The following is a 13,765-nucleotide window of genomic DNA, read 5'->3' on the forward strand; positions in this document are numbered from 1 at the left end:
TCTTCGCTTCAATCCAGTCTCTACAGTACAAGGTGGTCAGCCGCTCTGTTGATGATGTCATTGCGTCGACATTGATGGCATTCGGCATGCTCAACGATGAGAAGCTTGCCAATGTTTTTCTTACCTTGCAGGCTGTCATGCGTCTTGTGCTTGAGCACCGTGGGGGTAACCATTTCAAACTCCCGCATCTGCACAAGGACGCGATGAGACGTGCTGGCACCCTGATGTTGAATGTCACCTGCCCTGTGTCGCTTCTCGTTGCGGCCAACATGCTCCAGCAGTAGTTGCTTTTTGAATAATAGCCAATAACATGCATTATTGGTATCATCAGCCAATCATAGAGAAATGGTGGCAGTAATATGAAAAAAGTGAATTTCGAAATGGTGTCAGTATTATGAAACAGAGGAAGTATATAATACGTAGTACTACTGTTGACAGTATTCGTTAAGAAAGTCCTCGTGCGTAATCCACCGGATGGCAACCATACCCAGTCCAAATCAGCATTGACCCCTCTTCATTCCCCATTTTCGGACTTACTCTGCACCTCAGTCCTTCCTGGTGGCCCCGGCTGCGTAGTGTACAAGGAGAAACTGCCCAACACCAGCTACTTGTTGCCATTATTGCACACTTCAATTTAACCAATCATCGATCGGAATTCATTTCATTGGCTAAAAACACGCAAACCCTGTCACCTTTCCATCTCATTCGTCAATTTCCCCACCGATAGACACATGAGTGACCTGTACGTGTATGTGGCGTCGGCGGTGGTGGTCGCCATCTCCGTGTACTTCTTCGCTCGCCCCGGAGTAAACGAAGCCGACAAAGCATTTGAGGCGAGGTACAAGGCCATGCAAGAAGAAAAGCGCCGTGCCGCCGCTGCCGGATCAACTGGCGTGAAGGCAACCACGTCGTTGACGGGGGGAAGCTCCGCGATTGTGGCCAAGAAGCCCGTTGTAAACGGACCTTTGGTGACCGTGTTCTACGGATCTCAAACAGGCACGGCGGAGAGTTTTGCCAAGACATTGGTGTCGTTGGGCAACGATCAAAAGTACTTTGCCGTGGACCTGGTCGACTTGGAAGAGTTCGAGCCGTCCTTGCTCAAGACCCTCGAGTACGTCATTTTTGTGGTTGCGACGTACGGCGAAGGCGACCCCACCGACAATGCGGTGGAATTTATGAAGTTTCTGAACGACACGGACGGCCACTTGGCCGACAATGAGTTTGACACGGTCAAGTTCACCGTGTTCGGGCTCGGCAACAAACAGTATGAGCAATACAACGCCATCGGCCGTGCAGTGGACGCGCAGCTGGCCAAGCATGGCGCGCAACGCGTGTTCCCTCTTGGAGAAGGGGACGATGACGGGTCGCTCGAAGAGGACTTTGATGCATGGAAGGAGAAGCTGTGGTCCACGCTGCGTCGGGCCGACGGGTACCTGGAAACGTCGGACGAGGAAGGAGATGTGAAGGCGTCCAAGACCAAGGCGCCTCATCTCGCGTTTGACGTGGTCCCCGTGGCGGCGGCGGCGGCATCGGCAACCGCCAAGCCCATTCCGGACGACCTCATTCAAAACTCGACCAAACACTTCTTCCACAACACGGAAGCAAAACTGGTCGAAACGCGCCAACTGCGTCAATCCACAGCGTCTGGATCGACGTTGCACTTGGAGTTTGACATCAAACACGCCGGCGTGACGTACGCGACGGCAGACAACCTGGCGATTTTGCCGGAAAACGACCCCGCCCTCGTCACCCGCGTCGCCACCGCCCTCCGCTTTGACGAAGACGGCGTCGTGGAGCTCAAAGCTCTGGACAAGGCGACCAAGCTGCCATTCCCCACCCCCGCGACCATCCGCACCATTCTGAGCCAGTACTTGGACCTGAACGCGGCGCCGCGCAAAGGAGCGCTGACGGCGCTGGCCCATTACGCGACGTCGTCCGTGGACCAAGACCGGCTGCTCCGGCTGGCGTCGGCGGACGGCAAGGCCGAGTACCAGACATGGGTCGTGGACGCGCACCGGACGTTTGGCGACGTGATCGAAGCATTTCCGTCGCTGCAGATCCCACTGGTGGCGTTTATCCACATCTTGCCGTCGCTGCAGCCGCGGTACTACACGATCTCGTCGTCGTCGGTCGTCCATCCCACCCGCATCCACGTGACGCTGGGAGTGATCGCGACGTCGGACCTACCAGAAGGCCGCCAGTTCAAAGGCGTGACGTCTAACTACTTGGCCAAGCTGGCGCTCCCCGACGCGGCAGTCCTAGACAAGCCAAAGGTGGCCAATCCGTACGGCGAGCAAGGCAAGAAACAAGTGCGAACGTGGCCCAGCATCCGCATGACCATCCGCAAGTCGACGTTCAAACTGCCGCCCTCTCCTGAAACCCCCGTGATCCTCGTCGGACCGGGCACGGGCATCGCCCCCATGCGCGCCTTTCTCCAAGAGCGTCACGCCCAAAAACAAGCCGGAGAAACTGTCGGGGCCACGTGGCTGTTCTTTGGCTGTCGCCGGCAATCCGAAGACTACTTGTACCAACAAGAGTTGGAAACGTACCAAGCAAGTGGCACGCTCTCCGACCTCCACGTGGCCTTCTCGCGCGACTCGGCGCAAAAGGTGTATGTGCAGCACTTGATTCGCCAACAAGGCGCGGCGTTGTGGAAGGTGCTGGCTGCGGGGGGGTACGTGTACGTGTGCGGCGCGACGCTCATGGGCACGGACGTGCACAAGGCATTTGTGGAGCTGGTCCAGACGCACGGAGCCAAGTCGGTGGTTGACGCCACGCGCTACGTCCAAGACTTGCAGCACAACCACCGATACATCCAGGAACTGTGGTCTGCGTAAACAGTAGTAGTAGTACATGGATGAAATAGAGATTTGCAATTACGTACTTGTAGTTTTGAGTTTGCATTGGTCACGATTGTGATGGTGGGGGGGGGGACATGTGATCATTCTGTCAGAGCATATCTGGACGAGTACAGTACTTACATGTGGACATGTCCACCAATGTACTGTAGCCGGCCAAGTCGACTTGAAACCATAATAGACATCACGTTACTGTTAGTTAATCCTAAATAAATTGCTGCGTATATTGGGAGAGTAAACCCTCACGGGCAAAGGAAGCTTAACTGTAGCTCGCATGTACAGTAGTTAGTACGTAGAATCGATGTGAAGTCATTGAACATGATATCGACAGCCCTTGGTTCCAAGATGTTACGAAATCACACCAAGAACTGTTTGCTTCAAAGCAGCTAATCAGCGCACGGTCAAGAGGGCGGGGCGGTACTGTCTGGACGACGGATTGCGCACCATGACCAGCCCGTGGGGTTTGTGCTGACTTATAAACACAAGTTGCAACGTGTTGCAGCTACAGAATCCGACGGCGCGCAGCGACCCCCGCACATGCGCGACGGAAGTGACGAAACCCATCACCGATCGCATCTACAGGTCCAATATCACGGAGACCCTTCCGCTTGTGAATATCGTCACGTACCTCGATCTCGTCGCTTCGTTTCTTGGCTTGCTTGGCCGTCAACTCCATCTCGCCCTGCCAGCGGTCGTCCCGCTCAAACTCGGCCACGTCGCGTTCTGTTGGAAAGCAAATCTGTTTTTGTGCGTGAATCCTCCATATAAATATATTATATATATATATACGAAATGCAGTATTCATACCATCGCATTGTCTTCTACAGTTCCCCGTCGAGGCAGGGCCACTTGCACACAGATCAACGTGGACATGGCCGTTGGAACCATCGCCAGGTCTAAATCAAACCATTTAGTCGTCAACTATACGCGAGCTATCTTGTACCTTGTTTCGCCGATGGGTTGTAGAACGGAAAAGGCTCCATAAACTCTGCACCGCGAAGGACACAAAAATCCGTCAAGTCGTTCGAGAAGAGCAGTCTCCAGTCCGGAGCGAACGGCGACGCCACTTGAAGTGCGTGGAAGGGCGTGCGCTTGGCTTTGGGTGTCGCAGTGTGTTTGGCTTCTTTCTCTCGTCGAACCGCCTCCCAAAACTCACGACCAGCGCCAGTGTCGGGGTAATCCCTTGGAAAGCTAGAACCAAAATATCAAAATAAAATTATTATTCCACGATATAAACAATGACAAGCCCCATAGGCTTTGACCATGTACATGCATTGAGAGGTACGTACTTGAGCAAGTGGTGGCGGGTGCGAAGGGCCTGTCGCTCGTCCATGCCAATCTACATGTTGTAATGAGCAAACCACTGTAAAAGCTGTGGAATACACTCTACATTTTTTAGTGCTCGTACGTACCGCCGACGCGCCTGCAAACACGAGCGCTTTGAGGACGGTGGGTGCCATATTGGCGTGCACTATGACATCCCATCCGAGGGCGTTCTGCACGGTGATGCTTGGGAAGGATGGCACGGCGGCGTCCGATGGATTGTTGTGGCGCCGTGGAGGTTGGTTGACGATGTGATCGTGGACAAACGGCGGCGGCATGGCGGTGGCATCCCACAGGATCGAGTCGGTCGCGTTGTTGGCGTCGGCTGGTTGGGGGGTTGGGACGGCCAACGGGTCCGGTGGAGTCGGCGACACGAGCTGGCTGTAGCCCGTGCCTTGCTCGGTGGCCCAGCGAAGCACAGACGCAAATCGGGCGTTCAAGGCGGCCACGGTCAGCTCGTCGGTCGGTGGGAGCTTGGCCTTGGTGACGGGGCACGCTGGGTCGGGCACAGACGCGGGTGGTGCGTCCACGAGGCTACTCATCCCAGTGTTCTTTCTAGCTTTAGGTTGCGTTCGGGGGTCGGTAAACTGCCAGCTCTGGATGCGGGATGTTTCAAGAGTTTGGTTGGTAGTCCAGCGCAGTCGATCGTGGCTTTGGAAGACGCGGGTCATCACGCGGGGGGCTTGGGGCCCTCGGAGCTCAAAGCGACACAAGTCAGCTCGCCGCTGCACGCAGACGTTGTGCCTAGAAGTCCGTTAGAGACATTTGAGATATGTGAGCGTTTACGAGTCGAGGCTGGCGAGGGTGGAGAGCAACGGCGGGACCATACTCGGATACGTCCAGAGCCACACGTGCAGAGAAGACGAATCTTCATCACGGCTACGTTTGCACATGACGCGGGCGGGACCGATGGCGTTCATAGGAAATGCATCCGCGTGATACAACATGGACGCTCCTTCGACATCGCCATGGAGCACGTCATCGGTCAAAGATTCGTCCAAAATGGAGTCCAGCGCTTCCAGAACGTCCTCCTTGGGACCATGGACGTCAATGACGGAGAGATACGACGTGTCGCAGACGGTCGACGGGGCGAGAAGAGCCGCGGCCGTCCCTCGATCCAAGCGATGCAGGGAAACCCATATGCCGTCCACCTTGCCCATCTTCATGCGCTTCGCATGCCATTGGTGCGTCGCCAAGCGATCCGACTTTTGACGAAGCATGGCGCGTCGGCGGTGTTTGCGGCATCTCTCCTCGACTCCAGTGGCCGACTGCTTGGCTCGAGGTTTGACTCGAAACCGCGCGGGGAACTTGTGAGACTTGTACGCATTGGCTCGACGGCGAAGATGAAAGTCTTTGCGACTCTTGCGTATTCTCGTGTTGGAGGACTGCTCATAACCGCTCGCAACGTGAATCTCATGCAGTTCCTGCACTCGCGCCGCGGCAAACGGTACGACCTCGATCACGTCCATGATCCAGCTCACTGGTTGATTGTCGAGACACGTTTGATTGGCCAAGCTGATCCAAAAGTACCATGCAATTGGACAACTTGTATTAATATTTGATTTGATATAATGTGACCAATCGGTAACGTGGCAGTTTCGAATTGCAACTGTTTGAGATAAACGTGGTCATGGTGCCGCCCATCCTCCCGACGCGGCCTTCGATGGAGAAGAGAACGTCGTCGCCATCTCTCAAATCTTTGCGCGATCAAAGTGGTGACTTCAAGCAAGGCACGCTTCCTCGACTCTCTTCTCCAAGAGTAGATGACAATGCAACCGACGGCCCCAGCGGCGATGAGGAAGCCCACCGCATACAGGGGTCTGAGCTGCAGCACTGCGAGAGCATCCTTAGCACAATCCAAAAAGAAACAACGAGCAATGGGAGTCGGTGGGGAATTCGATTGGACCTATATTGGATTCAACCTGCCTTTAGATACATCACGATGCTGGAGTTCAAAGAAACGAGTAACCCAGCGTTGGACAGCATGCATCACTTGTACGTTGCACGTTTGACACATTTGTATGTGACACAGTGTCGTTCTTGGCCATGCTGTAGTATGAAAAGTACGCGGAAGGAACTGGGTGACCTCGAACTGCTTTGTGCCAACGGCTGGGACAACGACGACATCGACGCCATTCTCGCCACAATCCCCCGCGACCAAGTGGCCACAGCCCAACATCTGTGGACTGATTCCCATTAAAAATTGATCTACTCTGGCAACATAATACTTCCCTTGCTGTTGAACTGGGGCCAGTTCGCCTTCGAACGGTCGAGCTCGTCCATGTCTTCAGTGCTCAGCGCACAAGAGTTGCTGACAGGAAACACTTGTGACAGCAGATTCATGTAACGCAATATGTACGCGGACTCGGACCACATCCTTCTCGTCGATGTCGCGGTACTGGTGGTCGTTAAAGCAATTCCACCGCTCGCTCAAGACGTGACGACGTGACCAGGACATGGCCAATGTGGTTGACACCGCGTGGAGATTATACACGGCGGCGGGAACTTCGTCGGGCGCCAGCTTCCCCCCGAGGAACTGCCAGTGATGGAGCCCTGCGTCGGGTTGTGCAACGGCAACTACAACTTGGCACTGACGCAATGCCACGTAATAATATACACATTTGTAGTGAGAAGCCAAAACAAAGATTTCGTGCTTCTGATTGGCTGTGTTTTGTACATTTTGCCAGATGAGAAAAAGTGAAAACCAATCTTATTGTGCACGACAATGCACCCCATCTTGCGAACGTTTCGACGGGAATTGCATGCGTTTCCCGAGCTTGGGTTCAAAGAAACCCAAACTCAGAGCCGCGTGAAGCAGTTCCTGATGGAGCATGCAAAGATCCCCGAGGGGAGCATCCGTCCTTGTGCCACCACAGGCCTTGTCGTGGACATCGAGTCGTCATCGTCCGTTCCCTCCACTTCTTCGAACAACGTAACCTGCATCGCGTTACGAGCTGATATGGACGGTCTCCCCATGACAGAGAACAATCCACATCTGCCGTACCGCTCGCAGAACGCCCAATGCGCCCACATGTGCGGCCACGACGGGCACATGGCCACGCTCGCCGGAGTTGCCATGGTGCTATATCCCCGTCGTCACCTCCTTCCCCAAGGCACTGTCGTTCGCCTTCTCTTCCAGCCGGCAGAAGAAGGGCCCGGTGGCGCCGTTCCCATGATCGAAGGAGGTTGCCTCGACGGCGTCGACGAAGTGTACGGGTACCACAACTATGGGTTTCCGGTCGGCAACGTTCACGTCCGGAGCGGCCCAGTGATGGCGCACGAGCAAGAATTCTCCATTTCCATCACTGGCAAGGGTGGTCATGGCTCTGCGCCGCATCTGTGCGTCGACCCCATCATCGTGGCCACCCAAATCGTGACAGCGCTCCAAACCATCGTCAGCCGGAGCCTGTCGCCGTACGCGAGCGCGGTGGTGTCTGTCACGACGCTCCACGCCGGCGAGACGTCCAACGTGATTCCGTCCACGGCGACTCTCGGTGGCACCATGCGCGACTTTGACCCGGCCGTCGCCGCCACCCTCCGCCGCCGCATGGAAACCATCGTCCACGACACATGTCACATGCATGGGGCGGAGGGGACCGTGACCCTCGTGGAGAGCTACCCGACGGTGATCAACACCCCGCTGCAGACCCAAGTGGTGCAGCAAGTGGCGGCGACCGTGCGCGCCGTCGTGTCGGAGGACGGACTGCCCATGATGGCGGCAGAGGATTTCGCCTACTACCTCGAACAGCGCCCCGGGTGCTTCTTCTTCCTCGGGACCAAACAAGCTCAAACCGAGCAAGGGCGGGACCTACATTCCGACTCGTACGACTTCAACGACGACGTGCTGCCGCTGGGTGTGCGCATGTTTGTGGGGCTGGTGGAGCATCGGTTTGCATGCAGCATCGTCGCGTCCGAGCCCGAGTGGACTGCGCTGTTTCGGTAGTAGTACTAGTTAGTATTAATACTTAGTTGGTAAGAATAGTACAGGTTGCCGTTGAAATCAAAAGCTCGTGGGCGCCATACGATAGATAGGCCTGTGCAAATTGCCTGTTAAAAGATAACACGTATGTCCACTGATAATCGATAACTAGTCTAAGTCTCAGTACCAATGCTAAAGTCAAGTGAACTTGCGAGCGTCCACACAGTTAGTACTAGTATTAATAGTGGTTACTACGTAGTACTACGTAGTACTACGTAGTACAATTGAACGACCCATCTATATTAGTAGTAGTAGTTTGTGGTTACAATTGGACTTAACTAACAACGCAGCGCGAGCTATCAGGTTCGTGGAGCAGCGCCGCCATCTCTTCGTCGCTCAGCACGGGCGACGTGCTATTGACAGGAAACACTTGGTGCACAGGCAGCGACTTCATGTCCCGCCGGATGTAAAACAAAATGTACGCAGACGGCGTGACCACATCCTTCTCGTCGATGTCTCGGCACTGGTGGTCGTTGAAGCACTTCCACCGCTTATCGCTTTCGCTCAAGACAGTGGCGACGTAGTGGCCGCCGCCCAGCACGCCAATATGGTTGACCACGGCGTAGAGATCGTACACGGCGGCGGGAACTTGGTCGGGCGCCAGCTTCCCCCCGAGGAACTGCCAGTTCTGGAGCCCTGAATCTGGACTTGATCGCACCAAGAACTCGGTCAAGTCGAGCCCTTTGAGAGGGAACTGCACCAAGTGCCGCAGCTTCTTGCGACTCGTAGCTGTGTATTGAAAGCGCTTGAGTTGAATCACAAGCAGCGGAGGCACCCGCCATAGATCCATCTTCTTGGCCGCGGGCGTCAGCGCTTTGCACCGACTGCAGTACGCCTACCAAAGCAATCATAGTATATGAGGGGTGTAACGAACGGTCGAGAGAGAAAGGGGAGGCTCTCACTTCGTCCAGGGGTTCACTCGCTGTAAAGTCCTTCAAGCATGACTGGAGACTTAACACTGCTGCTTGGACTTTGGCTTGCTTTTCAAACGACGCGTGCACCTGCAGGAATACAACATGATCAACTAACTCCATATATTGTGAGGGATTTGCTCACCTGCACCTTGCTGGCTTCGGTGGCGTCGTAGTCCTCCGCCATCGTTTGAATGTCCCAGTCAATGGCGATGGTTTCCCGCCCGCACACTTGGAGCAGCGCGTCCGGATGGCTGCTGACCAAGCACCCGCGGCAGCCACTCAGCCACGGACACCGCGAGCACGCCATGCCATCCATTGTCACCAACCGTAGGCAAAACCCAAACCTTGTGAGCTCTACCCAGACTGTTTAGCATATATATATATATCATTTCGGAAGCGCAGCACCCAAATGCGTGCCCAGTGCCACGGTGGCCACGTCGCTGGCCCTGCTGGCGGACGGAGGGAGGTGGCTGATCTGAGCCGGATCGGGCGGTGCCGACCAGTGAAAGATGCGCCGCAGCCGGCGCCAGATATACGTGTACAGCTGGTACCCCGTCGTGCGTTGTGGCACGACCGCTACGACCAGCGGCGTCCCAAACAGCCGCAGGACGTTCGGATCGGTAAAAAACACTGTCGCATTTTCCAGGCGCCGGTGGACCACGTTCAAAAACACGTGGCTGCCTCCATAGTGCACGAGGCGGGTGCGCGAGTACCTAACCCAGTCACACATGACGTCGTCACATATTACAGCATGTCATTAGGTACTACTACCCAAAGTCGACGCGCCCGGTCCAAAACGCAATGTCGTACGTGCCGTTGGCGTTGCACGCAGTGATGCGGGCGTGGGTCGGCACAGGGCTGCGGTCGTTCTGGACGCCCACCGCATCACCGACATGCAGCCGCGTGTCGAGCGAGACTTCGGGAGCGTCGTACAGTTCGACTTCGAGTTCGTATGCCACCACCTGCTCCTGCTCCTTGATCAGGCTCAGCTTGAACTGGTCCGGGTACACGGACTGAATCGTATGCTCTTGGCTGTTGATACACGCCACCATGAGCGGCGTCGACTCGGCGAAGCCCACCTGCCGGGCGACCGCGCGCTTGATATCCGCCACGACGCCATCCCGCCGCAGCTCGAGCGAGCATCGCATGGGTTCGCGGCCGCAGTGGAACACCACCGTGAGCACGAGCACAAACGTGTCGGTTTCGCGCAGTGGCAACTACAACACATTCGGGGGGATGCCACGTCATACTAGACGCCGCTCATGCATGGAGAATCACAACTACACTGGCTTACCTGCAAAAACGTGAACGGCTCAAACGACGCCGACTGGTACTGGCACGTGTGGCAGCTCAAGAGCGACTTGTATTGACCCATAAACAGCGCGACCACAATCGACACCTCTCGCCGCAGGTAGTTCTGCCACCACTGGTCCGCCACGACCGAGTCCCTCTGTCCGGCGCTGTCCGGCTGCTCCATCGGCGCCGGAACGTCCTTGACGCGGTTCAAGTCTTCGCTAAGGCCGCTGAGTAAGCACGCCAGCAGCTCCTGTGAGTCGTGCTGGTCATAATTGTCAAAGTGTTGGTTGAATTTGGCCACGGCGTTGCGGAATTGCACTGGCGCTACGCTCTTCTTGTTGGTGCTCCACAGCACATTCACCAAGTTGCCAAATGCCACGGCCAGTTTGCCCTACCAAGCAAAACGTACGTACACAAGAGGTTAGTTGATTGAAAGGGATTAACTAGTACTCGGCCTCGTTTCGTATATCTAGTAATAGTACGGTACGTACTTGGGTGCCGAGTTTATTGGTAAGATTGAGGTCGTATCTGAAGTGGCCACTGCGAAAGTAGTCGCACAGAAGCCTTGAATGACTGAGGCATTGGATGGCGCTGCTCATGTAGCACGTATTGCCGAGATTGTCAAGCCCCACCAGTCCGTACGAACAAGACGAGGGCGCCGCCGCTGCTTTCACGCGATCTCCTGACGCTTTCCCGCCTTGATCAGTCTATACAATCCCTTTAGAAACCCATCTTATAACAACAGATACTGCCAAATGCACCTGGGACAATGGCCACGACCCGTCGGCATCTTGAATCTCGACAATTAAGATCGAGTCCTGGGTCAATTGGTCGTACGGAAGGGCGTCGTTTGGCAACACCAACACCTTCAAATAGTGTCATATAAACAGGCACATTTAGTGTGAGTTGCTTGCTTACCTTGGACACACAAGTCGTGCACCACAGCCGCGTGTGATGGTCTCGAACGATGAGCACATGGCAGCAGTCTTGCAGCACAGCACCCGCCCGACTGCCCCGCCCCACCACCACCTCCTCCCCCGACACCGTCACATCCCCGCGGACGTCTGTGCGGCCCACACGCAGCACCAGCGGGTACAGTTCCAACTCCATCGACGACGCCAAGTACGTCCGACCAAACGACGGCCCCCCGCCGTACCAGTGCCCGAGGGTGGTATACACTGGTTCGGGCAGCAGCTACGCATACATATATATGTATTGGATGGAGGACATCAGTCGAGATGATGGAATGTATATGTTTACGTGAAAGTGCTGACCCACGACCATGTCGAGCTTGAGGCGCCGGCTGCCGTGGCGGTACTGCAGACTCCAATTCTTCATTGGCCCAGGTCGCTTGGTCTCGTCTACACCCACAGGCAGATGGAGCCCCGACTGCTGGACAGTGTCCAACGCTAGCGTCGGAAAAGCCAAGTTGCCGCCTTGGCTGCCGTTCAGGGGATGGAATGAGGTGTACCCACACCAGTTGTACCACCACGTCGAATCGACCAAGTACCACACCTACCCCCATATATCATTTATTCAGACAAAATGATATATATGTCTGTGATGGCGTACATGCGACACGTGCGGCTGGTCATATTCTGTCCATCGGGCGTCGATGATTCGGCTCTCAATGGTTGGATCTTGCGGTCGTAAACAGCAGTCGAACTGACAGCAAGCCGCCACCGCCATTCGATCTGCAAATTGGTCGAGGGACGACAACTGCAGCCCACCAAATTGATCTTCGTTCAAGTCGGTAAACACCGTCTCGTCTACTGTTGATGCTGCCTAGTACATGAAATAATATATATCAATGGTGAAAGCAATATACATATATATATAGTACCTCTGACGAGGCCGCCACTGCCGTTGCCAACAGCGCCGCCTTGGCTTGCGGAATCTTTCCATCCACCTGAACCACTTGAAACAAGAACGAGCGCTGGGCATGTCCTCTGCAGAAATTCGACAGCAACGCGCAAAACGAGGCAAAGTCGATCTTGTCCCCAAGCCACGGCGCCAGGAGGTCGCAGAACGGCCGAGACACGTGGGGTTCCAGCACCTGCAGCAAAAAATCGGCCGTTCGAAGCGTCAGCCGACCCCTCAGAGCCCGCTGGAACCACTTCTCCAGGCCACAAATCTCTTCCAGCGTCAGCAGCGTGCTCCGTTGGATGCGCTCGCGCACCCGGACGACGTTGTACCGGTCCTGGAGATCGCGGATCGCCGGATGGGGCTTTCGACCGACGTGGCGCGCGAGGGTTTCGAGCCATGTGAACAAGAACGCAGGAGATTTCTCGCGAAAGGCCGACGAGAAGTCGGCGTAGCTTAGCGTCGGCACCTAGGCAAGGTGGTTAGACATCATCAGAGATATGAGAAGGGTCAGGAGGTGTTGAACCTTGCCGGGCTTGTCAAACAGGGCTTGCAATGCCTCGTCCATGGAGGGGATGCCGCGCACGCCGTAGATGACGTTGGCGAAGCGATCAAGAATGTCGCGCTGCAGCTGTCCCGACTCGCTCAGGTCGTACACGTCAAACAGGAATTTGCACTGGTTTTCCACCAACAGCGCCTTGTTCCCGTGCACGTGCTGCGTCAGGTCCAATCCGGACAACAGCTCGCTCCACTGCAACAGCCCAGACCTTTCCGTGTTGAGTACGTCGAAGAGACGTTCCCCTAATGTCTTGGGCAAGCGTGGAAACGCATGCAACACCATGATGCGAAATGTGTCCTTCTCCATGCCGTGCTGCTGCTGCTGCGGGGCATTTCGACTGAGCGAAGTCACCCGCCTGAATCCTTCTCGCAGTTGTTCCAGCTCCTCCAGCCCTGTGTCGAGTACGGCTCCTTCGCCGCTCTGGTTAGCTCTAACATGGCGACCGCCGGCGTTGCCATGGACGGACTCTACGTTCCCCATGCAATCACCTGTCTGGTTGAGGTCGACAACGAGGCGATGAAGCTCGCAGCTTTGCTCGCGTTTGTTGGGAATCCAAATCGAGGGGATATCCGGATAATTTCATCGTCGTATACGGAAGTGCACTTTGCACTTTTCCACGCCCCAACTAACGTAAAAAACCTTTGGCGAAATGACTCCCTTTTACCCAAAATTTGGACTTTTGTGCTGAATCGCCAAATCTATCGATCGAATCTTTATACTGAAATTTGTATGTAAAAAGGTGTTTGGTATCACACTAATTGAAGTCACACACTAAATCGAAATTGCTGTTGATTTCCTGCAAATCTGATTGGCTAAACACTTCTTCTGATTCTTCTGTAACGTTACTGTAGATTTGGTTGTGTCGATGCATTCTCCATGTCGCTTCTCCAGAAAAACATATAAACAATATTTCTTCTGAGGAAACACATAAACAATATTTCTCCAGAGGAAATCGCAGCTCTCAGGAGTTCAC

At 55.1% G+C, this 13,765-nt stretch overlaps 5 protein-coding genes across 7 annotated transcripts; 3 read left to right on the top strand and 2 right to left on the bottom strand.

Annotated features, from left to right (window-relative positions):
- The first annotated feature begins 716 nt into the window (after nt 1-716).
- On the top strand, nt 717-2,883 carry H257_01459 (hypothetical protein). The gene has a single exon (XM_009824664.1). It carries the CDS (start codon nt 732-734, stop codon nt 2,835-2,837), a length of 2,106 nt encoding a protein of 701 aa, XP_009822966.1. The 5' UTR covers nt 717-731; the 3' UTR covers nt 2,838-2,883.
- A 202-nt stretch (nt 2,884-3,085) lies between these two features.
- On the bottom strand, nt 3,086-5,696 carry H257_01460. 2 transcript variants are annotated; one of them, XM_009824665.1, is made up of 7 exons: nt 4,968-5,696; nt 4,271-4,925; nt 4,148-4,197; nt 3,802-4,049; nt 3,666-3,754; nt 3,487-3,597; nt 3,086-3,434 (listed from the first exon to the last, which is right to left on the bottom strand). In XM_009824665.1, the coding sequence occupies exons 1-7, from the start codon at nt 5,648-5,650 to the stop codon at nt 3,249-3,251; spliced, it is 2,022 nt and encodes a 673-aa protein (XP_009822967.1). In that variant the 5' UTR covers nt 5,651-5,696; the 3' UTR covers nt 3,086-3,248. The 2 variants fall into 2 exon arrangements, with proteins under 2 accessions (XP_009822967.1, XP_009822968.1); XM_009824666.1 differs by having other exon boundaries at nt 3,086-3,597.
- A 92-nt stretch (nt 5,697-5,788) lies between these two features.
- H257_01461 (hypothetical protein) lies at nt 5,789-6,452 on the top strand. The gene is made up of 3 exons (XM_009824667.1): nt 5,789-6,068; nt 6,114-6,176; nt 6,237-6,452. Exons 1-3 carry the CDS (start codon nt 5,812-5,814, stop codon nt 6,379-6,381), a joined length of 465 nt encoding a protein of 154 aa, XP_009822969.1. The 5' UTR covers nt 5,789-5,811; the 3' UTR covers nt 6,382-6,452.
- Nucleotides 6,453-6,832: 380 nt separating this feature from the next.
- On the top strand, nt 6,833-8,265 carry H257_01462 (hypothetical protein). The gene has a single exon (XM_009824668.1). It carries the CDS (start codon nt 6,907-6,909, stop codon nt 8,122-8,124), a length of 1,218 nt encoding a protein of 405 aa, XP_009822970.1. The 5' UTR covers nt 6,833-6,906; the 3' UTR covers nt 8,125-8,265.
- A 116-nt stretch (nt 8,266-8,381) lies between these two features.
- Nucleotides 8,382-13,354, bottom strand: H257_01463. Of its 2 annotated transcripts, XM_009824669.1 has the most exons (13): nt 12,760-13,354; nt 12,214-12,702; nt 11,943-12,155; nt 11,631-11,885; nt 11,289-11,564; nt 11,132-11,236; nt 10,862-11,077; nt 10,369-10,761; nt 9,846-10,291; nt 9,480-9,787; nt 9,217-9,428; nt 9,063-9,161; nt 8,382-8,995 (listed from the first exon to the last, which is right to left on the bottom strand). In XM_009824669.1, the coding sequence occupies exons 1-13, from the start codon at nt 13,270-13,272 to the stop codon at nt 8,435-8,437; spliced, it is 4,086 nt and encodes a 1,361-aa protein (XP_009822971.1). In that variant the 5' UTR covers nt 13,273-13,354; the 3' UTR covers nt 8,382-8,434. The 2 variants fall into 2 exon arrangements, with proteins under 2 accessions (XP_009822971.1, XP_009822972.1); XM_009824670.1 differs by having other exon boundaries at nt 9,217-9,787.
- Nucleotides 13,355-13,765: the final 411 nt, after the last annotated feature.

Source organism: Aphanomyces astaci (assembly GCF_000520075.1).
Source record: "Aphanomyces astaci strain APO3 unplaced genomic scaffold supercont1.2, whole genome shotgun sequence".
Taxonomy (NCBI): Eukaryota; Oomycota; class Saprolegniomycetes; order Saprolegniales; family Verrucalvaceae; genus Aphanomyces; species Aphanomyces astaci.